Source organism: Vitis vinifera, chromosome 11 (genome assembly GCF_030704535.1).
Source record: "Vitis vinifera cultivar Pinot Noir 40024 chromosome 11, ASM3070453v1".
NCBI classification, from domain to species: domain Eukaryota; kingdom Viridiplantae; phylum Streptophyta; class Magnoliopsida; order Vitales; family Vitaceae; genus Vitis; species Vitis vinifera.
The window spans coordinates 6,531,682-6,559,374 of NC_081815.1; the positions used below are offsets into that span (position 1 = coordinate 6,531,682).

General features: G+C 32.3%; 2 protein-coding genes across 5 annotated transcripts; both read left to right on the top strand.

The window, feature by feature from the left end:
- The first annotated feature begins 12,038 nt into the window (after positions 1-12,038).
- Positions 12,039-12,965, top strand: LOC104880693 (uncharacterized). Its single transcript, XM_010658248.3, has one exon. It carries the CDS (start codon positions 12,276-12,278, stop codon positions 12,672-12,674), a length of 399 nt encoding a protein of 132 aa, XP_010656550.2. The 5' UTR covers positions 12,039-12,275; the 3' UTR covers positions 12,675-12,965.
- A 5,137-nt stretch (positions 12,966-18,102) lies between these two features.
- On the top strand, positions 18,103-26,801 carry LOC100251651 (uncharacterized). 4 transcript variants are annotated; one of them, XM_010658238.3, is made up of 10 exons: positions 18,106-18,423; positions 18,634-21,819; positions 21,917-22,107; positions 22,244-22,315; positions 22,414-22,566; positions 22,657-22,820; positions 24,128-24,275; positions 25,987-26,109; positions 26,241-26,328; positions 26,429-26,801. In XM_010658238.3, the coding sequence occupies exons 2-10, from the start codon at positions 18,678-18,680 to the stop codon at positions 26,623-26,625; spliced, it is 4,278 nt and encodes a 1,425-aa protein (XP_010656540.1). In that variant the 5' UTR covers positions 18,106-18,423; positions 18,634-18,677; the 3' UTR covers positions 26,626-26,801. The 4 variants fall into 4 exon arrangements, with proteins under 4 accessions (XP_059596644.1, XP_019078639.1, XP_010656540.1 ...); XM_010658239.3 differs by having other exon boundaries at positions 18,709-21,819; XM_059740661.1 differs by lacking the exons at positions 25,987-26,109; positions 26,241-26,328; positions 26,429-26,801 and adding an exon at positions 24,918-25,207 and having other exon boundaries at positions 18,103-18,423.
- Positions 26,802-27,693: the final 892 nt, after the last annotated feature.

Consider the following 27,693-nt stretch of genomic DNA (forward strand, 5'->3'; position numbering starts at 1 on the left):
TCTACGATTTATATTTCATTGTGTATTTTCAATGATCTAGAATCATCTTCAACAAATACTAATTTAATGTTCTGGAATTTTCCAAATAATTAATACTTCAAACCAAAACATGTGTATTATAATGAAATGATTCTATTATATTGTGATTGTCACATTAGTAATCAATATTTCCTTAATTAATTAATTATAACTATTATCACTGCAATTATTAATTAATTAACAAAAAGAATAGCAAAAGGAAGGAAAAAGAAGAACCTTATCTGCATTTATGGATGGCTGACATCATCCAAAACCAGCTTACTTGGCCATCTTGTGTTGATCCCAACAAACTAAACGGTGTCCCTTTTCATCAGTCACTACTACTCCAGGACAAAAGCGGAAGGAGGAAAAAAACAAGAACACAGACGAAAACTAAAAAAACAAATAGGCCATTGCCAGTGGAGCTCTCAGTATCTGCCCCATCTGCTTCAGTAAGTTCTTCAAATTTCACCCATTTCATGAATTGTCAAAATTTGGAATTTAGAATCAAATTCTTTTGGCTCCAAGGCATCTAGAAAACAAGACAAAAATATATTTTAAAAAAAAACAAAAAACAATCATATACTTTGGGACTCCCAATCTTTTGTTTACAATGTGAGAAAAATTGATAAAGGAGAGGGAGACATGATTTATGCTTTATTTATTTGAGAAGTGTTTTTAAATAGTTTTTTAAAATTGTTTTATGATATTTTGTAAAATAATTTTTTTTTTGAAAATTTAAAATATTTTTAAAATATTTTTTATATTTTAAAATATCTTTTATATATAGTGTTTTTATGTTTAATCATTCTTTATATTTATATAATTATTTTTTAGATTTTAGAAAATAAGTAAGAAGACTAAAAATAACTAAGAGATGTTATTAAAAATACTTTGTTTTCAATTTTTAAGAATAGTAATTTATTGTTTGTTTCTAGTTGGAAAATTATTTTCAAAACCAGTTACTAAATATTACACTAGTTCTTTAATTTTATTTTATTTTATAATTTATTATTAAGTGGACTATAATATTTTGGAAAGAAGAGGCAAGGGCCCATTTAGTAATTGTCTTCGAGAACAATTTTTTGTTCTTAAAAAAAAAACAATAAGAAAACATGTTTAACAAATAAAAATTATTTTCTATTTTCTATTGTTAAGAAAAAAATAAAGTATTTTAAAAAAATATCTTTTAATTATTTTATATTATTTTCACTTATTTCCTAATTATTATTTTAAAAAATAATTATAGAATAAAAATAAAACATTAAATATAAAAATTATTTTTAAAACACATTTAAAAATATTAAAAATATGTTAAAAATATTTCAGGTTTTTAAATAAATTTTTATTCTGTAAAACATCAAAAAATAATTTTTAAAAACTATTCTAAAAAACTGTTTTTAAAAAATAGTTACTATCCATCCCCTAAAATTCTTGATTCTTGTGATAATTATTAATTAAGGTGAGAAAATGTGGATGTGGCCGGTGGTTGTACCCAATTTTGAGAGGCAATGGAGATTAGGCATGGAGAATCGTTGTTTTGGGACATTGATGCCAGTGATTCAATATTTTAATTTGGCCAAAGTGGATTCGTATCTCATTAGTATCTCAACGGATGGGCACCCATCTGGAATCAGTGCATATCACCCGACATAATTAGTACTGTACTTCATAAACAATGACGTAACCCATCAGATTTTTTTGCACTGAAATCGGATTGGATGCTAGATTGGATTGACGGGTTGCTCCGGTTTTATGCCCAAATTGGGCCGACAGAAACTGGGTTAAGCCTACAAAGACATGAGGTGTTTCAGAGTCCACAAACTCAGATTGGGCTCAGCTGAAGATAGGCCCACCAGAACACTGATGGACCCCGTTTGAGCCGTTCTCAAATCACGGAGCCCAAGTCAACCACGCCAGCGCCAATTAGTTCTTTACCGTCTTGAATGGTTTTCAGACCAAAGCCTTCCCATTATTTCGAGACATTCATTAACCACGTGTCATGCGAGCATGTGGTAAAAATGGTAGGAAAAATAATATTAGTAATATCATAACTTTTAGTATTCTTAGTTTAGATTTTTTTCTAGGTTTTTCATAATTTTAGATTTATTACATATAAGAAGTAGTGGACAAACAAAAAAAAAGAGACGGAAATTTATTGAACAAATAGAACTTCTTCAATGAAGTTATAAAAAAAATTTCAATTTTGATTAGATACTAAAATAAACAAAATAAAAATTTATTAATATAAAAAGGATTTGTATGATATCTGATCTAGGGAAATATATATATTATACTGTGTCATCCAAAAAATTGAGTGATTCCTTCTTTCTTCTAACTTTGAAATGATTGATAAATACTATCAAGGAGCAAATGTTTTGAATCAATCAATCAAGTTCGTTTTTCATTCAAAGGAAAAATAATTAAAAGAGTAAGCAAATTCACCCAAGATTCTCCTTAGTTTGGACTATTATATACGGGACCATAAAGACTAATGATGAAAAAAGAAGGCCCTCATTCAATTATTTAAGAAAAAATACACTAAAAATGCTATGTAACATTGATGGATCCACACCACCCTAATCAACACATCAAAGAAAAATGTGTTGGATATTGTTTTATAGCAGTTTGAATATAGTCTCCCAATTATATAGCTTCGCAACAATTTCTAAAATCAACTTCCATGGCTTTGATCGATTTACACTTGAAGTTAAAGCTAGTCTACTAGTCACCCTTCATTGATGTATGCCTTGGATACCGTCACAATGGTGATCTAGTGAGCTAATATGACACAACCCATGTTAGAGGAATCATTCATAGATGATTGCCTTGAGCAATGATTAGATTCTTTCACCAATATCAATTTAGGAAGTAGTAATGATATGCATTGGGATACTCCTCTATTGACGGAACCAAGTGACCTATTATTATCTTACTATTACTAAAAAGATAGAAAGCTTTTGTGATTGACAATAAAAGTATAATTATGTGTTGAGTGAATAATGTAAATGCACTCAATAATATCAGCATATTAATTATTCTAAAATCCATGAAATGTTTTATACGTGACAGAGTTTTTAGTAAACAAACGAAACCCGATATCCAAATAAAACTAATCAATTGAACAACTTGTGACAGAAAGGGAAGACAGGTATACAGTTTGAAAACCCTCGTGGGAGGTGTCCACTATGAGAGCAATGGAGGCCATGGTGCGAGCTGGCCGTGGTTACATGCATGGGAGATGGTCATGCATAGCATGGGAGTGTGGGTGTAGTTTTGAAGGTCGCAACTCGCAAGTAGGTGATATGGGCCTTGGGTGATGGGTGCTGTGGAAGTCTTCGACGATGATATTTCATGTTCTTGTTGGCTTTTATGAAGGTCATAGTATCTCTTGTATTGCATCTCTTTCAAAGTAAGCGTCCTTTTTACCTTTATCTTAAGGGGTGTGAGGGTTTGTTTGATTAATGTTTTTAAAAATAGTTTTTTATTCTCCAAAATAAGAAAATTGAAAACACATTTGACAATAAAAAAATAAAAAAATAATTTTTTGTTTTTAAAAACAAAAAAAATATAGTGTTTTTAGAAAATATATATTTTAATTGTTTTCAATTATTTTCACTTTTGTTTAAGATTATTTTAAAAAATAATTATATAAATATGGAGAATAATTAAAAAAAATCATTATATATAAAAGTTATTTTTAAGACATATTTAAAAATAAAAAATGGATTAAAAATATTTCAAGTTATCAAATAGACATTTTGTTCTATAAAATATCAAAAATAGTTTTTGTAAAATGTTTTCAAAAACTGTTTTAAAAAAATAGTTGCCAAATAAGACGTTAGTCATTTCAACTTTCCCTCTCTTGATCTTGCTAAGAAGTTTGATTGGAGTTCTATTTCAATTATAACCTTCATAATACTAGTTTTAAAAAGAAGTAATACGTCATACCTCTGCTTGCCTTTTCTTTCACTCTTTCATTGGCGGACCCATGCTTTTAGAGATGTCCAGCTTCTTGTCATTTATATATATATATATATATATATATATATAGTATAATATCATATCCCATTAGATAAGAAATACATATCCTAAGATATCATCTTTAATGCGATGTGATATCCATGAATATTATATTTAATATAAAGATGTTTAATAAATATAATATCCTAACATAGTATATGCAATGAAATGTGTTGTACACACAAATTTTCTCAAATAAGGAAATTATGGACAAAATTGTAAAATTGATAGTTTGAGGAAACAATTTCCAACATGTCCTCTAATTTTGTTTAGAGAAACAAAAACATCATTTTAATAAATTTAGTTCTTAGTTTTGGATCAAAAAGGTTTTCTTTAAAAAATAATAAATTATGAAGTCTTCCAATAAAAAGAAATCTTCAAATCTTTTTCGATTTTTCAAGAAATCTTTGAATTTTAAGAATCTTTTACATTCAACGATATTTATAATTAAAATATTTAAATAATACATATATTGATATTATTTTATAAATGTTTTTTTTTCTTTTTTAACTACAAATTTATTTTTTTATTTTTTATTTTTTGTAAAAAAGTAAAATTTTGATAAAAGGATAAATTTATGATACATACGACATATATATCTTATCTTTCATATAAAAAAGATATCACAAAAAGCAGATAATATATTTTTATTAGTTACCCTATCTAAAATATTATATTTTAAAAAAAAAACAAAAACAAAGTGGAGGATCTTCCTTCAACATGTACACGAACCATGTGGTACGATGCATTATGTTGGTTGTAAAAAGAATTTCTTCTGGTATCCCTCAAAAGCACCCTCCTTTGTATTCTCCCACGATCTCCTTATAAACATTCCCCCTGTTACATTGTTTCATTTCATGGTATAATATAAAGGAACAACCGCCTATGGATTACATTCTTTGATTCTCATGCCTTTCGACAAAAAGTTCTCAACTACTCCTGATTCTTTTCTCGTACCAATGGCCGATTATTCTTTTCCCATCCCCAACCCAAAATTACATACTACCAAAAATGGGTACACCTCCTAATTCTTTTTTTTTTTTTTTTTTAATTTTGCATAAAAGGGAAATTAAATTTAAAATAATAATTTATTTTTCTCCATTCCTACCTTTTTTTTCTTCTTCTCTCCATTCTCTTAAACTTTGTACATTCAAGGAAGTCTTAAGTGGGCTTTTTGCACTTTGTTTTGCTTTTTTTTCTTCTTATAATCAAACATTCAAAAATCATGTTTGGCATCGATTTTACTTTTTCTTTTTTTAAAAAAAAAAAAATTGTTTGACTGCAATACCGTTGATATCAAATTCAAGGATGGATCATTTAAATAATTATGATCTAATATCATAAAAAGTTTTATCTATCCTCATTAAACTTCGATTAATTTTCAAATGAGATGATCAAAGTTCAATTCAAGAATTGATATAAAAGTCGCATCATAGATTTAGGACACAGGAGGATTCAAGGCACGAAAAAGTCATGAAATGGTTATCCAATAATTTTATAATAAATATTAAGAAGACAAAAATATATAAATTTTTTTATCTTTAATTTTTTTAAAATTTAAAAATTCTTTTTATTTTATTTTATAATTTGACAATAAAAACGTATTTTTCTACTACTTTTCAATAATTTATACAAAAATGTACCAGAATCTCAAACTTTCCTTTGACTTTGAAAATTAAAGTCAAACTGGAGTTTATATTTATAAACCTCAGCGTCATGCACGTAGATGATAATGTCTCATAAAATAATAAAAACTTTATAATATTAATTGGGAATAACATGGTATGACATTTGCAATGTGCATGTCGCTTTCCTTGTTTCCAAACAGTGAAAAAGATAGATACCTCCATTACTAAAATTTTAAGATATGGAATCCCCAACTATTACATATTTATAAAATTTTGATTGTTGACAATGCACGATAAAATTTAAATTGTTAATAAAAATATAAACATATGAGAACATATATAAAAAAAATGATATTAAAATATAAAGCAATGAATCTTATATATATGATACAAATTAATAATATTTATATATAAAGTAAATGAGGCTTTAATTATAAATGTAACGTGGTCATCGTATTAATGGTATATTTTCAATAAATATCATAAAAAAATAGGAACAAAAGAGACATGAAATTACAAATCTAATCTCCCACTTTTTCTTTTTCTTTTTCTTTTTTACCAAAAAACTCATTTTGGACAAAAATATCTTTATTTTTTTCTTACAAAAATATCTTTATTTTTTTCTTACAAAAATAACATGTTATGCTAAAACTCATATATAAATAATGAAAATGTTGAAGGGTATTCATGTAAAAAATTGACTACTCTTCAAGTTAAAAAAATGGAAGATGTTAGTTTTACAAATTTGAGATCTTTCCATCCCTTTTAATCAATTAATCATAAAAAGTATGTGATATCACACATTAAATAGAAGAGAAAGTTATTAAGGTTATATATATATATATGTGAATTCTTCTTAATTTTATAAATGCGTTTTAAAGTTATGAGAGTCTTTTTATATTTAAAGCAAACAATATCTATACGATTGAGTGAAGATTATTACAAACGGTATCAGAGTTGATTCACGATCGTAAAGTTTATTAGGTCTCATAGGATGTGTTTCTTTATTTATCTCCATAATCTCATGGGATGATTTCAGTATGAGGGTTTGTTTGATTTCGTATAAAAGTTTTTGTCTGTTTGATCTCACAATCATAAAAGATACAAGATATTTATAATATCTTATATCAAATAAAATAAAAAATTACTAGAGTTATATATGTATGAGTTTTTGTTATCCATTAAAATAATATCTTTACTATTGCATGCAAAATATATGTCGGTATTATAATAAGATTCCACAATTATATCTCCAAGAGCCATTTTAACAAAAATGCGTGGGTGCGCCTCCGCGGGAGGCCTTTCACATTTAAACATTCTGGTAATTAGAAGGGCATTGGCCCTAGCGATCTTAAATGGTCACTTTTTACACTCGAGAACTTATATAATCCAATAGAATTCCTTTTAGTCACATAAACTATATTAAGTGGTACAAAGATAGTGCAAAAGTGAGATGGAACATGACGTTAATGTTCGTGAAACATGACGGCATTTTTTTAGGACGTGAAATCGACCCAAAGCAGAAGATGACCAAAACAGACCACTGACCCATATTTGGTCCTGTGTAAAAATAAATTCCCTCACATTGGTTATAATTGATTTTAAATCATTATTTTTAGTAAAATAGTATATTTATCTTATTTTAGGTGCTTCTGTTTGGTGTCACCTCGCACTTTATTAAGCTTACATCTCTGCTATTGATGCAACCCACCACCAGCCTTCATATACGCGTATACGAATAACATCAAACAATATTATCTAATTAGGTTTGTGGTAGCTTTTGAAGATGCTGGGTAGACTACCGACTTTGTAAAAGTAAGTTAATTTAAGTTAGAAGATTAGGTGGTGTTTGTTTTTTGATTGAATAGAAATAATTAAAATATTTGATTTTTTTTATTCGATTAAAAGTAATATGTTGATATCATCCAATATGATTAAAATGAACTTGTTATTAATAAAAGCTCAGTTTAGTTATGTTGGATGATATTAATAGGTTACTTTTAGCTTAATAAAAAAAATCAAATATTTTGATTTTTTTTCTATTCAGTCAAAAAACAAACATCACCTTAGACTTCGTATAGAATGATGTGAGACATTATGAAACATTTTTTTAATATTTAGATTTATAAAAATTAGAGGTTTTATTATGTTTTGGAAATTACTTTTGAAAATTTAAAGAATCACTTCAATTGAATTATATAGATATTTAGTAAGTAATTATTAAAATAGTAATTAGTAGGTGTTTTTTTTTTAAAAAAAAAATACTAGATTTTCCCTATCGTCAAATATTAATAGATTTTCCATACAAATCTTTTCCATGAAAGCATAGTTGAAAAAGTTAAAAACTTAGAAGCCCTTTCTCTCAAATCCCTGTCAAAATGTCCTTGAAAATATGATTTAATAATGTTAAAATGTAACTTTGAGTGGTTAATTTTTATATCAAAAAATATTAATTTTATCTTAAACGAAAAACATTAGAAAATATTTTGAATACAAAAAACTAATTTTTGTTTTTTATTTTATGTTTTCAAGAACAAAAAATAGGATATTTCTAAAGAACATCTTTTAGTTGTTTTCTAACAACTATTTTAATAAATAAGTATACAAAAATATAGAATAATTTAAAATAAAATATTAAATATAAAAATTATTTTTAAAAATATTAAAAAATATTTTAAATTTATAAATAGATTTTTGTTCTATAAAAATCATAAAATTTTAAAAAAATTTTTTAAAAATATATATTTTTTAGAATTATTTTTTAAAATAGTTACCAAGCAAACCCTTACACAGTCTTTTATTAAACCACTTTCAAACCATTTATAGTAACATGACTTAAAGTCTATTTCATCATGATTTTTTAAGTATTTTTAATTTTCCTAACATTGAAAATTTTTTATTAAAAAAACTGTTTTTAAATGATAGAAAGAGTAAAAGCATTTCACAGGTCATTGACAAATAAGATCTTAATAGCATTGAAAAGTAACTCAATTTTTAAAATATTAAATATTAAATGGTTTTCTTGGTTTTCTTTCTTATTACTCCAAATTCTTATTTATGTTTGTTTATTGTTATTACCCTTTTGTTTCCTCCCATGAGCTTATTATTTAATATTAATTAAAGTAAATACGTGCAATTTAATAATTTAAAAAAAATTAAATTAGTCAAAGCAAATAACTTTAACACTCAAGTTAATATTAAATAAAAAACTTTAGATCAACAAATTCAATAAGATTTAAATTAAATAATTAAGTATTAAGTGTACATTATGTTTTTTTTTTTAAATTACATTAGAGATAGTCAAATTCTTTAGATATCCCAAAAATTTTAAACAATTTTTAAAATCATCACTTTTTCAAATTAAATTTTAAGCTATTATTATTATTTTATTTAATATAAATAAAAAATAAAAATAAAAACTTTTATATGTAGGTAAAGCTTTTTGTACAAAAATATAAATTTACGCCATAAGAATCACTTTTAAAAAAATTTAAAAATTTAAAATTTAATAAAAATCAATGTTTTCAAAATCGGACCTATCATTGAACTGAAAAAGTTACGAGTTCACGGTTCACTGACTGGATCGATGATCAAATTGGTGACGTTATAAATATATATTTTATTATTTTATATATTATTAAAAATTAATAAATTAATAAATTCTATCTAAATTCCTCCGTTCACAGCCGTCAGGTGGGGGGTTTACAGGCAACCGGGGGGTGTGGGATGTTTATAGCCGAGGGGGGCGGGGTACCAGCCGGTTGGGGTGGTTTCCAACGGCAAGGAGCTTTCCAATGCCAGCTTCCAACGCCGCGACGGGAAACTAGGAAGAGGCGACGGCAGGGAGGGTTGCCGACTTGTAACGACCATCGGTGGGAGCTGTTTGGGTGTCGTGGGTCACGGTGCGTCGGTGGCGGGCGGAGCGACAGGCCGACAGCAACTGCGGGGGAGGAGGGAGGGTTTGTAGTTTGCAACTTTGATTTTCATTATATACCCTCCAAAACGGCATCATTTTGATGGTGTTTTAAAAAAATTAATTTAATTAACTTGGTCGGTTCGTCCAATTCACCAGTTGAACCGCTTGTTCAAGTGGTCCAACCCCTAGTTCAATGCTATTCCGGCCCAATTGACTGGATCGGATCAGAACCGTTACCTGCCGGTGGTCGGACCGATCGGTCCAATCCAATTTTAAAAACCATGGTAAAAATATTTCAAATTTTCAGACAATAAAAATCTTTTTGTAAATTTCTTTTAAATGGTTTTTAAAATTATTACTTTTTTGAAATAAGTCTCTTAAAAAGTTATTATATCTTATACAAAAATTATTAATATTTTCTTATTTTAAAAACAAAAAACATGAAGAATATCAAATCAACACAAGTGTCCCATTTTATTAAATGTGATCAAAGCTTTTTTATTAGTTGCTTTATACAAGTTGTACAAAAAAATATCAAGCTTGAACGTCAATATTACAAAATAAAAAATAAATAAATAAAATTGTCACAGTGTTTGTGATAAAGATATTAGGAAAATTCATAATGTGTAGTCAATACAAGTCATCAAAATGGGGCATGGCCACAAATGATGTGCAGCTTGTGGACAAGGATGTGCACATCATACGCTGGTAATAGAAACTGACTCCTTGATAGCATGTAGGAGGAAATGACACCGAGTCATCACTTCTTGTTGTCTGAGTTTGAGCTGCCAGCATTGGATGCTCCTTTCCACCTATAAACACCCCATTTGGTTACCCTTTTTTCAGTGTTTGTACCATCAGCTATGCGGCTATGCCTCCTTCCGTTTGTATGTTTATCTAAGGACTGACATACATCGAACCCCTCTTATGTCTATTTTCCCACCTACACCTGTTTGGACCCAAGGAAAAATTAAACCATCATGGAAAGAGGGGCTCAATTTTCTTTTTGGGTGTAGCTTAATTGGGGGTTACTGATAACTACATATCGAGTGCACGTGACGGTGGTCTTATTCCAAGTATTTTTAGTAAAAATGTTTTCTCTACGAGTGATTTTAGGAAAATAACCTATTAATAGTTCATTTTATAGTAATTGGTGATTTTAAGAAACATTTCTAATATTTTTAACACTTGAAAAATTTTATTATTTAAATATTAAAAAAAATAAAAACATTTTTTTTTAGAATTATTACCAAACACACTTTAAAAGTCTTAATTTTTCTAAAACTTAAAAAATTTTATATTTCAAATATTAAAAAAACTTTAACGCTTTTTATACTCACCACCAAACATGCTATAGTGTTTCTTAAAAAAAACTAGAAGTGATTTTTCAACCCTAAATGATTTTTCATATTCTTAAAAGTGTTTCTTAAATTTTGTCAAACACCTTATTTTTATTCAAAAATATTTTTTAAATTAAAAGTACTTTCATATAATCATTATTAAATTGACTTTTATTATAAGAGTTTGTTTGATAATGATTTTAAGAATCGTTTTTAATATTTCTAATACTTGAAAATTTTTATTTTTCAAATATTAGAAATTCTAGAAACGCTTATAAGAATTACTATCAAACATACTTTAAGTCTAATATATGACACATAATACGGGGTTCAAATTGGTGATTAAACTTTGCTTTATTTGATTAAAAGGGTCATTAAAAACCCAATTTTGGAAATCCAACCTTTATCTTTTTTTTTTTTGTGTCATTTTGACAAAAATACTCTCATTTTTTTATGATAGAAGTAATCATTATTTTAATATACGTGTAAATACTTGAAATAGTAAAAAACATTTATATAAAAAATGAGTTACTTTTCAAGTAAAAACATGGAAAATATTGAATTCACAAATATAAGGGTTATTATTAATTTTTAAATTTTTGATAAATCTTAATAAATACCAAAAAAAAAAAAGTATAATTTTAACACAAGAAAAAATTCCAAATAGAAAATTAAGATGTTATGAATTTTAATGTTTTGCCTTTTACAACTTTTATTGTCCTCATAGACCATTTTATTATTAATTTTTTAATCAGAAAATAATAATAACTTATATACAAATTATAATAAATTTTATATAAAAAAAAATATGAACTTATTTTTAAGGTAAAATTCAAAATTTTCTTACATTTTATACCGAAATTATCATCCTTTCTTATTTCTAAAAATGGAAAATAAAAAATGTACTAAATTTATAACAAATATATACATACATATTATTTTATATTCCTAAATTGTATTTTTATCCATTGAAAATAAATAATTCTTAGGGAAATAAATATACGCAAATATTTTTCCTATTTATTTATTTTCTAAAATTATTTAATAATATTATTCCAGCGCACACCTCCTAAGATTAGTATTTTACCAGTTTGGGATATAAGCTAAATTTAAAAAAGGTAGTAAAATCCCAACGGTTAAATCAAGAATATATTATTTTTCTAACAGAAGCATCTAATAACCCAACATTCCCCTAAAACGGGCTCCATAAAACCGCTTACAACCCTTTTACTCCAACCCGCCGGAGCATCCGCGTCCTTATCCGTCTTTTCGCACATCCTCCTCCTCCACCCTCCGTCACCACACTATAAAGGGACAACCACCTGTCACCATTCTCACTCACGCTTGCTCATGGAGATGGAAGACCCACACACTAACCCGTCGCCTTCTTCTCTCAAAGACAGGCTCAAGTCTTCCCTCTGTCTCTCATGTTGCTTCCGCACAAACCCTCGCCAGAACCTGGAATCCGACGAGAAGTCCATCAAACCTTCCTGCGTTTGGCTCAAGTCCAGAGCCCAGGACCTGCCGGAGATCAAAGAGAAGTTGGTCTCCCAATTCCGAGGCCGCCGCCACTCCTCGCAGTTCAGGTACGACCCTCTCAGCTACTCTCTCAATTTCGACCAAGGCATCGACGAGAACCACGTCGATCAGATTCAATTCAGGAACTTTGCCGCCAGATTGCCGCCGACGCCGCCGCGGACGGTGGAGCCGGTGATGGTTGATTCCAGAGAAGTGCGTGTAGTTAGTTAGTCTAGGGTTTTCAGAAGTGTGTTTTGGGAGTACACCGTCGTTGCGGCGGCGGCGATGGCGATGGCGATGGGATCAGTGGTTAGTGGGTTTTAGCGTCTCATGATTTTTGATGTACGAAACTATGTGCGGGAGTTCTCGGGCGATTATTTACTCCTACAGCACTGCAGTATGAGTACGGTGCTCCACGTGGGGTCAGTCGAATTATTAATTTTCCCTTTCTGAATTTACTGTTCTCATATCTTCCACATTTCACATGAATTTACGAACGCTGATCGGTTATGAAATGCAAAATTATACCATAACTAAAATTTCATATTTTTTTTCATAAGGAAAAAGTGTGTTTTCGTACGTTCAACTCGTAAAATATAAATTTTAAACAATCATGTAAAAATAATTAATATTTAATTTAATTTTTTAATATATTTTATTATCATAAATACATAAAATTAAATTATTTTTAAAAAAATTCTATTTTATAAATATTTTTATAAGAAAATATTGAGTTCATGTCCATTTTTTTTTTAGTCATATTTAGTGATGAAGGATATCATCATTACTCAATGAATTTGAGGTTAGATTGTGCACGAAGCATGAAGGTTCTCCATAAGAAGATTATTGGAGAAGAAATGATTGAGAGAAATCACATCATTGTTGAAGTATTATATGGGCCCGACCATATTGAGGGTTTTTTTAAAGGAATTTATTTTTGGTAGAATAGTTTTTAATTTTTATTATTATTTTAATTCTGAAAAAAAAAAAAAAAAAAAAAAAACCTCCCGACCATTGTGTCAACGTCAACTGAAGGCATCTTTGGAAGAATAAACCCCAAAAGCAGAATGATTGGTAACGTAGGAAAGAAGTAGAAAAAAAAAAAAAAAAAAGGAAAGGAAAAGTCACCGAAAACAAACAAAAAATCAAAGAAACCGCAAACACCCAGAGTCACGTTACCATACCGTGAGTGATTTAAGGTGATAGGTAGGTGTCAAGAAGGAGCTTGATGTTTGCCCATGAGTCCATGACAAAATTAAGAGAAGTGAATCCTTGCATTACAGCAAATAATGCAGAAAACCAGAAATAGGGACTTTGGCAGAATACTATTGGTGAATACTAATACGTGTTAAAGGGGCTTTTCACACTCAGCTTTTTACCTAGTGGGACTGCCTTATCGGCTTATCACAAAGCAAGATGCCCGAGGTGGGTGGGCAGCTTCTTTTCTATCTGCTGATGCAGCTGTGTGACCCAGACCCTGTCTCCTTTACCTGTAATCATGGGAATTTTCATGTTGCATTAACCCCCCGTATAAAAGCTTGCTAAAAGTTACTACAACTTGCTAGCTCTCATTGCCCTTCTTAGCTTTGATACCATTTTTTAGGCCAATCAAAGCGGAAATGTAAGCATATTATAGAAAAAAAAACATAAAATAAAGTAAAGAATATGAGTTTAATTTTAACGTTATTTGGTCGATCACGAGTAATTTTGCTTTATTAGATGTCTTTCATTCTTCTTTACATTTATACCTTGGTGAGCTATTCGGTCTTCCTCAAATCGCTATTTTTTTTAAATGAAAAATTCATTCATAACCTGAAATATTTATGTAGATATTTTCACTAGTTTTCCATATTTTATAAGAAAAAAAAAAATCAAATTTCAATCTAATATCAATTTAAAAAATATTCTATATAATATTATTTTTATAAAAAAATATTTTAAATATGAATTTAAAACACCTTCCTACCACAACTAAACATTTTGTGGGTTCATCAGCCCTTATTTATTAAATTTGAAGTTTCTTCTCTTTCTGCATTTTCCGCATTCTATTTTCCATTTGAAAATGAAATGCAATTAAATAGGGAACATAGAAAACTTTCATAAATCTAGACAGGCCTAGACCAGGCCCACTTTGGGTCTACAGTGGCCTGCTTGGCTCACTCCCAACTGGTCCAGTGCGACGGAGAATTAATCGAAACGCCCAAGCATAAATGTGAATACTTTTTGAACATTAATATTTATATAATATTAGAAGAACAAGTCCACGTCAATACTACTGCAGGCATCATTCCATGTTAGAAGTCCACTGGAGTCATAAAAATTCAACGACTCAGATTACTTTTGAAATATTTTAGTATCGAGATTTTAAAATCACGGTAGATACAGACGCGGGCGGTTTCATTAAAAGCATATGTAGAAAGACACCATGGTCAACTGATTGGGACATGGTTTGAGATGAAAAAACTATGCAGAAAGGCATACAACAGGAGACCAGAGCTCCAGTCTCTATCTTTGTTAATGGAGAAAAGGGTCCAAGGTGTTTCAAACTTAGAAGACAATATGAACATGCAGGAGTTGAAGACGACTGGTAATAGTGGAGGACCCTACTTAGACCTCCACCTGCATCTGCTGCTCATTTCCTTACTACCATTGGTAGACCATCTTTTTTTCTTCTTCTTTCTTCCTTTTGTAGCATTAATATTAGATAAGGTTGGTGACCACATCCCCTTTTTTTTACTTCAACTCCATGAAAAATAAATTAAATCTGTCTAATCATCGTGAAATTATTCCGCCACAGGAGCCATGTCTCGATATGCGAATCAGGGTGGTCCAATAAAAGCTAATCTAGGGGCTCTCACACGGTCCTATGTTGGACGTTTCCCAAGCTGTCTAATCCACTTTTGGCCTCGTATCAAAAGTCATTCTATATTTAGTTTTTTACAACTATCACCAACTAATCCCACATGGTTCATCTTAGATTACATGTATTTTTGGGTCCCTCGTAACTGCAGAGGTAACAATCAGATCATTACGTATATTATTTTTACTTAATTTTATTTTTTTTATCCCCATAAATCATTTATTTATGTTGATGTCATCATTTTAGTCGTAATATCGTGTTTTAGCTAATTATGTCCACTCCTATGTAAGAAAGAATTATTCCACGATACCATAAAAAATATTATAAAAGATAAAATCAAATATAATTATTAAAGTTTTCAAAATATCACATATTTTCATATTTCTTGTATCTAAATCACGAATGTCTTTTGTTATTTTTTATATCTTTATCCACGTCGTATAGTTTTTATAAATACATTTATCTCATAAACCTAAAACATTAATAGAGATATTCCAACTCATTTTCCTTATTTTATAAGGAAATATAATATTACAGTAAAACATTTCAATATTCTTTATAAAAACAATCTATATTAATTAGAAATTTTGAACTCTTTCCAACGTTTATTTACACCTATCTTATTATTTATACTTTTAATCTTTTTTTATACATTTTAAATCCTCCCATGTTTTTGTTTTTGTATGGACCCTTCAACCCTAGAAATATAAGTAAATCTAAATTATTTACATGTATATTTAACGTAATTTCTTAGTCAAACTTTTTGAGAAAATTTTAAAATATTTTAAAGTTTTATTTTAATTAATTAATTTATTATTATTATTATTGAAACATATATTTATGTTGTTTCTAATTACTAAAACAATGTTTATAAAAATTGAAACTCACTCTTATACCATACTTAAATTGCCTTTAATAAACACACAGACATGTGTATAGCATGAAAATTTTGCATTTTTCTTTAAATTTTTCTATCATATTTTATTAATTATTGTCTTTAGGTATCCTCTTTGAAGTTTTATAACAATAATTACAAGTTCTTTTGTGAATAATTGGCAATGATTCAAAATAGCAAGAATATTATAAATTCATTGAGTTAATGAATAATATTTAGGTTATGTTTAGTTCTCATAAAATAACGAAAAAAAATAAAAATAAAAATCTATAAATCATTTTATATATTACGAATCAATTATTTTTTTTCATTTTAATAATTAATTTTAATTATATTTCTTTTTTCTTTTTTTCATATTTTTCATAATAAAATCAAATATAAGAAAAACCTCCACTCCTATGAAAACATGTCCACACTGGAATGCCAACGAAATGATTCATTTTATTTAAAGAAATGACAAGGACAAAAATATTTGTTTGATAGACATTAGAAATTATTTAAAACCATATTTGGTGATATATTAATGGTATTATTTTTGCTAAGTACTGAATATTGGTGCTTAATTACTTAAAGACTAAAAATTAAATGAAATTAAATATAAAAGACCCACGAAGCTTCCTGCATAAGGCGAGAATGGTGCATAAATATACTTGTTTATAGCATGTATTTTTTTAAAAAAAAAATTGAAGTAATGGGACAACCTTCCACGTCGTTTTGTTTAGCTCACATCATCAAACTTAGGGTTCCTTCATAGTAGTATATTTTTTTAAAAACCATAACATAAAAAATAATTTTAAAATTATGGTACTGTTCAATTTTGAGTGGAATTCGTTTTTTGAAAAAATGAATTAAGTGTAAAAAAAATGATCCCATCTAAGATGAGTTCAATATAAAAATGAATTCGTCTTTAAAAAAAATACAATTTAATAAAAAAAAATCAAAATATCATATTATATATATATATATATATATATATATATAAAACAATTACATTTTAATAATAATTTTCAAAAAAACATTTAAAAAAAAATCCCCATCCAAATTTCAAATTCTTGCTCTTTTTATTAATTGTTTTTTTCTCTCCTTGGAAAACAAAGAAAATATTTGCTCTATTTCCTCCTTAATCCCTAAAGTTTCTTAAAAAGGTGAAAATAATACCACAATCATCACCTTATTTTTTCCTTATATTTGACTTAAAAGGAAAATACAAAGAAAAATAAGAGTTTGTTTATTAATTGTTTTAGAAAAATAGTGTTTCATTTTTTAGGAAAAAAATATTTGACAATTACAAAACAAAAATTACTTTTCTATTTTTAAAAGTTAATAATGTTTTTAGTTGTTTTCTAAAACTATTTTAAAAAATAACAGGTTAAATATAAAAAATAATTTAAAAATAAAATATTGCATATAAATTTTATTTTTGAAATATATTTAAATATATAAAAATAAATTTTAAAAAATGGTCTTTGTTTTTATTTTAAATATTCTCAAACAAACCCTAATTATATCATATTTAATTTTACTATATTTTTTTTTTTAAAAAAAAATTCTCAGCATTTCTTCCTAAATTTTTGGGAATCCAAGGTAGGCTTTGTGCCCAACATAACATTTTGGGTAGAAGGAAAATGCCTATATTTCTATTTAAATAACAACCAATTGACCAAATAATGATAATAATTTAAAAAAAAAAAAAAAAAGATTTGGCATGTCGACCTAGAATGGCTTTGGCAATTAGTCAAGTGAAGCATGATAGTCCGGAGAGGGAGAGGGAGAGCGAGAGGGAGAGAGAGGGAGACACTTGGGATGAATTGTAAATTGACTGGACTGCATGTAACCACCCAGCGATCCACGTGCCGTCTCTCCCCCGATTTCATAAAACATAAGACACAAAAACCTCTCTCTCATTTTTTCCAGTAATCCACGTGCCGTCTCTCCCCCGATTTCTTAAAACATAAGACACAAAAACCTCTCTCTCATTTTTTTCCATTTCACACGTCTCACGCTCTCTCTTTCTCGTCTCTCCTCTTTCTCTTCTCTATTTTCTCTTCTTCCTCATATTCCTCGCCACAAACAAAAGAAATTCAACGCACAGTCCACAGAGAGAGAGAGTGTGCGCGCGCTGAGATTCTGCTGCCACGTTGATCGTTTCCAACTGCACCACCGCTTTGATTTATTGTCCCTTTCTTCTTCTCCTTATCGCTTTTCGCTGTTGCCGTTTCAATCTGGTACTTCTCTCGAGCTTTTTCTTTCTTTCTTTCTGTCTTCTTTTTTTCTCTGTTTTCTTTGGATTGAAGAGGGCCTGGTATTTTTCTCGCGTTTTTATTTGGTTTTGATATCGTTAGGGTTTATTGTAGTTTCAATAACTAGGACTGAGCCTCTAGGTTGAGAACATTGAAAACTGAACCAAAATAAAAACCCTACCTTTCTGTCTCTAGGTTGATTGGAAGTTGCGAGTGCTTTGTGAAAATTTTCCTTTTAGATGGCTTTTGATCAGAACTCGATTCCCTTAGATCTGAGGCCATTGAATGTTCCGCGAACGATGGTCGAGGACCCTCGCATTGCCCCCGCCACAACCACGGGCCGGACCACAGAGGGGGTTTTCCCCAACCCAGCCCGTGATGCTGGTAGCCCAGGGTCGGTTCAGATGTTCTATCCGGCCACTGTGTCGGATGCTGGGTTGGTAGGTTTAGGGTTTGGAAATGCGGTGCCAGGTGTTGCCGCTTGGTGCCCTCATGTGCCTGTGGCCATTGGGCGTGCTGGAATTAGTCCAGGAGCGATTGGATTGGGCTATAATCCCAATTTGGGGACTCGGGTTGCTGGCAATGCCTCTGATCAGGCAAGCGATGAAGGTACAGATGACTCGAATTCAGGGAAGAAAGTTAAGTTCTTATGTAGTTTTGGGGGAAAGATTTTGCCTAGGCCAAGTGATGGAATGTTGAGATATGTCGGAGGGCATACAAGAATTATTTGTCTGAGAAGGGACGTGAGCTTTAATGAGTTGGTGCAAAAGATGGTGGATACATATGGGCAACCGGTGGTAATTAAGTATCAGCTACCCGAAGAGGATCTTGATGCATTAGTGTCAGTTTCTTGCCCAGATGATCTTGAAAACATGATGGATGAGTATGAGAAATTAGTTGAGCGATCATCTGATGGATCAGCTAAGTTACGAGTGTTCTTGTTCTCAGCTTCAGAGCTTGATCCCTCTGATATGGTGCAATTTGGAAATTTTAATGATAGTGGGCAAAGATATTTTGATGCTGTGAATGGGATTATGGATGGAATTGGGGGTGGTATTGCTAGAAAGGAGAGTATAGCAAGTGCAACTTCCACACAGAATTCTGATGTGAGTGGAAATGATGCCACTGATAACTTGGTTCAGCATCAAGGGGATGTTAGTGGGCCACCGTTTAGCAGTGCATTATCTCCCAAAGGAAATTCGGCTACATCTAATGAACCTGCTACAAGATTGATGTGTGTGGATCCCAACCCAGCAATCTATGCAGATGTCTCTGCCATTCCATTGGGAATTCCAGTGGGTAATACTGGTCCTCCCCAGACTTCATCTTCTAAGCCTGATGTTGAGTTTGAGAGATCTGTACCCCTTACTGTACAGCCACAGCAAGTGGGGTTTGATTTGCAGCAATGCCGGATGGATATTCCAGCAACCACAGCTTACTTGCAGTCTTATGTGCATCCTCATCGAGAGGTTACTAACCATGCTGATTATGTTCAAGTTCCTCACCAGATGGGGTTCCCAAATCAGCTGTTGGCAACTTCTGGTTCTGTACTGACCCACCAGCAGATCCGTGACAATGCTAGTGGTGTTAGCTCTCATCAATTTATTCCTGCAGTGCACATGACAATGACCCCTACAGCTTCTCATGTCAGTATCAGACCAAGTGTGATTCAGCCATTGGTTCAGCCCCAACAGGCCAGGATAGATTGTTACACTGATGAAAGTACATTTGGGCCAAGGGTTGTCCAGCTTCCACTAGACCAAAGCTATAATCCATATCAAGCCCAGGTCCCACTCCCTCCTGCAGTGGTGGGAGGCTATGGCTGGCATCAAGTCCCAGCACAGGACCATGTAGTCTTATCTGATGGATGGGCTCATCAACAAGTAATTCTTCCAGAGACAACCACAAGGTTGGAGGACTGTTTTATGTGTCAGAAAGAATTGCCTCATGCACACTCTGATCCTTTGGTACAGGGACTGAGAGACAGCAGTGCAAGCTCTGTATCTGATTCAAACTCAGCGTATCATAGCCTCCGATTGGAGGACAATGTGAGAGCCCGTCAAATAAACAGGGTTGTGGTAACTGGAGCCTTGGGGGAAGGCATTATTGAACAAGGAGTTGGTGCTCAGCCGAGGGTTCTTGGTCATATGGATCATCAAGCTGGGACACTTCAATCAGAGGTAGTTGGGATCTGTCAGAACCTTGATGCGCAGCATGAAAATGAGAAAATTATTCTCCAAAAAATGGACAACCCTGATCAACCCAGAGTCCCAATTCCCCAGGGTGTGGTGGGGTTGGCAGGTGCTGTGCAGTCATCTTATGGTGTATTCACGGGCACTATTCCTCAGACTTCCCAAGAAGAGGCTGTCCAGCAGTATGCAGTGCCAACCCAGTACCAGGTTAAACCGGACACCTTAGTGAATAGACCAATTAATAGTGATGTCCCTCTATTTGGAGGTGTGCCTTTACAAACATCAGAACGCCTGGTTCAGGAATCTCCAAGAGACTATTCTGGTAAACTTCCTGGTGTTGTTCCTAAGGAAGATACTGCAGAGTCTTGCATTTCATTTGATCATATGCGTCCAATTGATGAGAGGATGGAAAATCTAAGGGTAGGCCCTGCTGAAAATTTTGTTAATAGTGAGCAGAGTAAATCATCTGCTGATAAACCTAGAAAGGAGGACATCTTGGAACACAGACTGCAGCAAATTGCAGGGAAAGAGGTGCTTCTGGACAGTACATTCAGCAAAGCCAAAATTGTTGTTGAGTCGAATCACAATAAAGCAACTGAGGTGTTGCCTTGCTCTGCTGCTGAAGTTCCTTACCTGCATAATGTTTGGCCAGTGGAGACATATGAAGTAACAAAACTGCCTATTTTGGGAACTCTGGCGACATATACACATTCTAAGACTGGGATTCATAATGTGACTTCTGGTGAAGTTTCTTATGGCAGCCCTGCATTTTCCGATGTTGAATCGGCTTATCTAACAGATAAAGCTCCACCCATATCTGAATGGAATGATGACACCTCGCAGTTTCAGCCAAAGATGGTTCCTACAGATATCAGAGTTGTCTCATCAAATGGTAATACACCTTATTTATCCCCGTCTAACAGAATTGGAGATGTTCAAGATTCCTCAAACTCACTCTTCAGCAGCCAGGATCCTTGGAATTTACGGCATGATATTCATTTCCCCCCTCCTAGACCTAACAAAATTACAATAAAAAATGAAGCCTTTAGTATTAGGGAACCATTTGGTGAAAATGGTACGAGCGATAGTGGGGATATAAATACAGATGTGCAATTGGAGGATGGAGCCCACCAGCCATTTTCCAATTTGGATAAGGATTTCAATTCAGAGCATAGTTGGTCTGCGAAAGGTCAGAAATTTGTTTGTTTTTTTGTTTAGCTTCTTTTTATGTCTGCGTCTTTGTATTTGAGGGGCTGTTATTCATTGTTTTTGGTTAACAAACGAAGGCTCAGGAGAGGAAGTGATCAAACAAGAACTTCAGGCGATTGCTGAGGGTGTTGCTGCTTCTGTTCTCCACTCGACTACATCTAATCCTGAAATTTCTATACACGAGAAAAATGAGCCTCTTTCTTTGTCCAATAAAGATATAGAGCTTCAAGATAGCGATTTGGAAATGCAGCATAAAAGTAAAGTTGAGGTGCTTAAATTACTTGTTCTTACATTTTTTGTTTGTATGTATGTGCTTTTCTTTTTTCCTTGTTTTCCTTTCCCTAGTTTTACCTGCCTTCCATAGGCACACTTGACCAATCGTTTTTTGCTCTCTAAAATCTCAGGACAATATAAACAAAGTGCCAGAAAAAATTAATATGGGCTTCCCAGTGTCAGATGGCATAGGTCGCTTGCAGGTTGAGGATTTCTTTACATGATTTCTTGTTGTACTCATGTGTTGCTTGGCTTGCCATCTAACCTACATCTTCTTTTTTTTTTCCTTTTTTTTTGTCAGATCATAAAAAACAGTGACCTTGAAGAGCTCCGAGAATTGGGTTCTGGCACCTTTGGTACTGTTTATCATGGAAAATGGAGGGGCACTGACGTTGCAATCAAACGAATCAATGACAGGTGCTTTGCTGGGAAGCCTTCAGAACAAGAACGTATGGTTAGTGACTCTTTGCCACATTTAAGCATTTTCAGTTTAATTGATATTTCCCCTCTTATGTCCATATGGTGGTTTTATGCATTACTTCAGAGAGATGACTTCTGGAATGAGGCAATCAAGCTTGCTGATTTGCATCATCCAAATGTGGTAGCTTTCTATGGTGTTGTTCTTGATGGCCCTGGAGGCTCAGTTGCAACTGTTACAGAGTATATGGTTAATGGTTCTTTAAGAAATTCTCTGCAGAAGAATGAAAAGTAATGTGCCCTTTTCTGATTCTATTTTCCTTTGTGCTATCTATCTTGGGTAAATTACAGAGACCTCTACTTGCGTTTCTGAAAACAACAGTAATCTCTCCACCCAAAGAGCAAAAAGAAAAATATAATAATAATAAACTAAAACGGAGTAAACCCTCATCACCACATGATTGTGGTGGAGACAGTGGCGTTGGCTGTGGGTAACTTATGCTATGCAATTACTGTCCCTCATGTTCTATTTTGATAAAAAAAAAAAATTAAAAAAGTAAAATTACAGAGAGCAGCCATGGTTGCTCTTCTTTCCCTTGGCTCCCATCCTTCCCCTTGCTCATAAAAAGAAAAATGATTAAAAAATGCATATGAAAAGGCAAATCGGCATGATTCAGTCTGAAAAGATCCAACACTCATTTTTTATTTTTGAATCCAAAAGCAGAAATTTCACAGGAAGATCTGAAGAGAAACACAGACTATAGATGGCACTGGATAGCCTTCTTCCTAAAGCTTATGTTTGTATGTACAACTCCAACTTTGGGAATGACCTTGTCCTCAAGCATATTTAGTGGGAAAGGAAAAGGTGGTTTGCGAAGGATTCTTGAAAGTGTGTGAGCTTTCCTATGAGGCTTCAAATCCATCTCTGCAATTTTTATGTTAACTTTTATAGGATGACCTTACTAAGTTCCAATTTTTTTATTTATTTAAATGACTGAGGAACCTTCCATGGCCAAGCCCTTAGGACTCTCCATGGGGACCCAAACCTTGGGGTGCTAACTGCCCCACAACAACTAAGTTCCATCTTTATTTTATTTTATTTTATTTTTTGATCGGAAGCAAGAGTCTATTAAAAAGAATAAAGCAAGTACATAAGAAGGTAGAGGAATCCTCCCTAGGTGTACAAAAGCTGAGAAAAAAATGGTAGAGTTAACCTACTCGAGTATACTAATAAGACCTATACATTTATTTTGGACCATATAAGGATATACATGTTAACCTTTCATGCCTCCATGGGGTGTAACACATCTCATACGAATCTTCTCTTCCTACTATCCAACCCTTATGACCTACATACTGAATGCCAGCCAAACTTAACAACATTAAGAGGAATGCCCTTAAACAAGTTCCATCATATTTTTAATATCTCGTGAATGGAACTGAAAGGGTATCTTTGCAGGAGAGGTCTCTGTTATTGTCAAAAGCCTCAGGGAGGCTTCTGTAACTTATCGTTTAATTTTTTATCTAATATTACTGGTATACACTTGTATGCCATTCTCAAAATAACTAATAATTGATGCATGACTAGTTGTCATCAGGAATCTTGATAAGCGTAAGCGTCTCTTGATTGCCATGGATGTAGCCTTTGGAATGGAGTACTTGCATGGTAAGAATATAGTGCACTTCGACTTGAAAAGTGATAACTTACTTGTCAATCTTCGAGATCCTCACCGCCCAATATGCAAGGTTAGTTTCTGGACATAAGGTTCCTTGTTCAGATGGAGGAATTTTACATGGAAGGATGCTTCATTATTCTCTGCATTCTAATTCATTTGAAATTGTTTGTTTCTAATTAATCTGTGTATGTGTGCTTGCATGTGTCACCCATAGTTATTTTATTTTAAGTAACTACTTAATCACCTGCATCTTCATTACTGGAAGCATACATTTGTAGAGCTGCTTCTGATGGGTAGTTTGAAGGGGCCTAAGGTATATTCATTGCACCTAATAAGATGCTGAGAAATATGTGAAATAGGTTAAAGGGGTATCTTGGTAAATCAATTAACTTCGCCTGGTATGCTCTCCAGCTGACAAATTAATTGAAGAGAGGATTGTGAGAAAATTTGGCTGTTATGCTAGAATGTTCTATAGTGCTACCAAAATCTTGAATAAATAAATCTGATTATTGACATTATTGTTGGTAGGGAAGTAGTATTTTCTTGTGCTTTTTGTGAATGCTAGAGATAGTTCCCTTTTTCAGCCACAAAAGAAGTTTGAAATCTGGTAAACAAATTTTTATGTGACGTCACAAGTAAAAGAAGAGTTGGACCACCTATTTGTGTCTTCCCTTTATATGTAAATGAATAAAAAAAATTGTTAGTTGAACAGGGTCTCGAGTTTTTTTGGAAAGATGCATGCCAAATATTACTTGGACTGAGACACAAGTTTGGAGAACTATTGAGTGGAGACCTTATGACCGAAGAAATAAATCTGCTATTTGTGAAGCTCAAGTTGAAGAGTACTTCTACAATGGAAGAGAGTTGAGGATCAATGTACTTGGCCAGACAAATTGAAAACTAACAAATAGGAATGCTTGCTGATAAAAATACAGAAGCAGTTTTTTGCAGCAGACTATGCAATGAATTTGTATGAAAGGTTCCATTGGCTGAAATAAAGAGGCATGTCAATGGCAGAGAACACACACAAGTTTGACAATCTTTCAATTCAATTTTATCTAAATGAGAGCAGTTGAGGAAAGATATCTTGTTATTTCTGGTGTTTCAATCCATCCATTAGAGATTAAATGGGGGCAGTTTGTGTGTTAGAAGATCCTTAACAATATGTGCAGAAAAGAGGGTTTCAGTGATGGACTACACCTCCAAGTTTGGCAATCTTTATTTTGAATTTGGTCTAAGTGAGAGCAGTATATGAAATATATCTTTTTATTTTCTGGGTTTCAATCCATCCATTAGAGATGAAATGGGGGTTGGGGGTTGGTTTATATGTTAGAATATGTTTGACGATATGCACATAAAAATGACGCCGGAGTTGTGTGCTCAGACCACTGTTCTATAGTATCATCAACTGTGAAGGCCCTAGGTACTTTGAAATGCTAAATGAATGGGGCCTTAAATCATCTCCAATTCAACAGCATATACTGGCCTTGATCTCTGCTGTGAGCTGACACATGGTTATTTGGCCTTCACCAAGCTAGTGATTGCTTTATTTCTCACAAATAATATTATAGAAATAGTGATTGCTCCTTATTCAATAGCATCTGGAGATATTTCCTGCAAGCCATTGCAGTGTTTTTCAATAAAAATCTATTGTTCTCAGTGTTGTTTCTAAAAGTTCCTATACTGCTCATAAATGATATGCTGTAACTCGCTTGGATGATTATTCAAATTCCAACCTAAAATTTTTTGGGTGAAAATCTTCATTTCTGCTGTGGTTCCAGGTTGGTGATTTGGGCTTATCAAAGGTGAAATGCCAGACACTGATCTCTGGTGGTGTGCGAGGGACACTTCCTTGGATGGCTCCAGAGCTACTGAATGGCAGCAGTAGCCTTGTGTCTGAGAAGGTTCACACTTCAATCCATCGTCTCATCTCTTTGTATCTCTGCTCAAGCTTTATATTACAGAATTTCTTGTAATTTTAGGTTTTCTTTCTCTGGGCTGAAGATTTATGTTTCAGAATTTATTGTAATTTTAGGTTGATGTGTTTTCATTCGGTATTGTGATGTGGGAACTTCTTACTGGAGAAGAACCATATGCAGATCTGCATTATGGGGCAATCATTGGTACAGTATCACTTGTGACCGTCACTACTGTAATTTATTTTATCTGTCCTAACTCTCAATCTAGTTTAGTGATTGTTTGTTCTTACAAATACAAACGCAGGTGGTATTGTGAGCAACACCTTGCGGCCATCTGTACCTGAGTTTTGTGACCCAGAATGGAGAGCTCTGATGGAGAGATGTTGGTCTTCAGAACCATCAGAGAGGCCAAGCTTCACCGAAATTGCAAACCAGTTGCGATCTATGGCGGCTAAGATTCCTCCAAAAGGACAAATATCACAGCCCCAGGTTCAAAAATGATTCAAGGCAAGTTGTTTTCTTCTCCAGTGTCAGTCTGTTTGTCTCATTGCAACTTCAGGCTTACAGAAGATGGCTGATGTGATGTTCTGAAGTGTAACAGGGAAAGCTGTCTACTGTTTCTTAATACAAATTGTAGTTTAAAATCAATCAATTTTTTAGATCTGCCTTTGCCTGAATTATGTGGTTGCTCTTCTGTTCTTACTGCCAACGTGGGGACTTGGGTTGATTTGTTGGCTCATACATGTCATGTGGACCCCTGTTTCTATTCTTGGAGAATGCCAGCATTCTCAACCCAACTTAGTGAATGACAACATCATCCCTTGTGTTGGTTAGGTTGGATTGCGAGTGGGTTGTGGGTTTATGTATATATATCTGCCCTAATGAGGTGGTGGTTCATCATCTGCATTATCAGAGCAGGCGTGAGAAAAGGCCATGCATGGATCTTAAATAGTTTCAAATAGCTCTGTGTGGTGACAATCCATTTCCATTGTTTGGGTCGGTTTTGGTGGGCTTTGGTTGAGTTTCTAACCTTTTATATTGCGGAAAAAAAATTATAGAAATAAATAGAAATGAAAGAAAGGATCTAATTGGGAGGTATAAAAGTGTAGTTTAGAATCTAGATTGTTATAGTATATAAGCAAATTGAAGTTGCCAAGAATGTGGTCTGTTGGCCTGCAAAAATAGTAATGGTGGTGGGTGGATGCGGGGTCTGACCGTCTGAGAAACAAAGGATGACAGGCAGCATCAGCAGCCGCTGTTGTGGGTCATAAACAGTGTCAGGCCAATTACCATACTCTTTAAGAATTGGTTTCTAAAACCTTCTATGATTGATGCCATCTATTGGGACCCCCGCCCTTCCACTTGCCTTTCCAGCCGGGGACCTTATCGAACAGGGGCAAACCCACTCTTTTTGGGAAAAGAAATTCTGTTAAAAATATTTGTCTAAGCACATACAGTTCAATTTTATTATTATGTTTTATTTTTTGGTTTTAAAATCACAGTCATCAATGATTTTTTATATTTTAAAATAATAATAATAATAATAAAGATTAAATTGATAAATATTTT

Excerpts from the sequence above, each read along its gene's own strand:
- LOC104880693 (XM_010658248.3), top strand. The coding sequence starts at position 12,276 with ATGGAGATGGAAGACCCACACACTAACCCGTCGCCTTCTTCTCTCAAA.
- LOC100251651 (XM_010658238.3), top strand. The coding sequence starts at position 18,678 with ATGGCTTTTGATCAGAACTCGATTCCCTTAGATCTGAGGCCATTGAAT. Across the intron at positions 21,820-21,916 it reads GCATAGTTGGTCTGCGAAAG|GCTCAGGAGAGGAAGTGATC; the intron begins GTCAGAAATTTG and ends TAACAAACGAAG. Across the intron at positions 26,329-26,428 it reads GCATTATGGGGCAATCATTG|GTGGTATTGTGAGCAACACC; the intron begins GTACAGTATCAC and ends ATACAAACGCAG.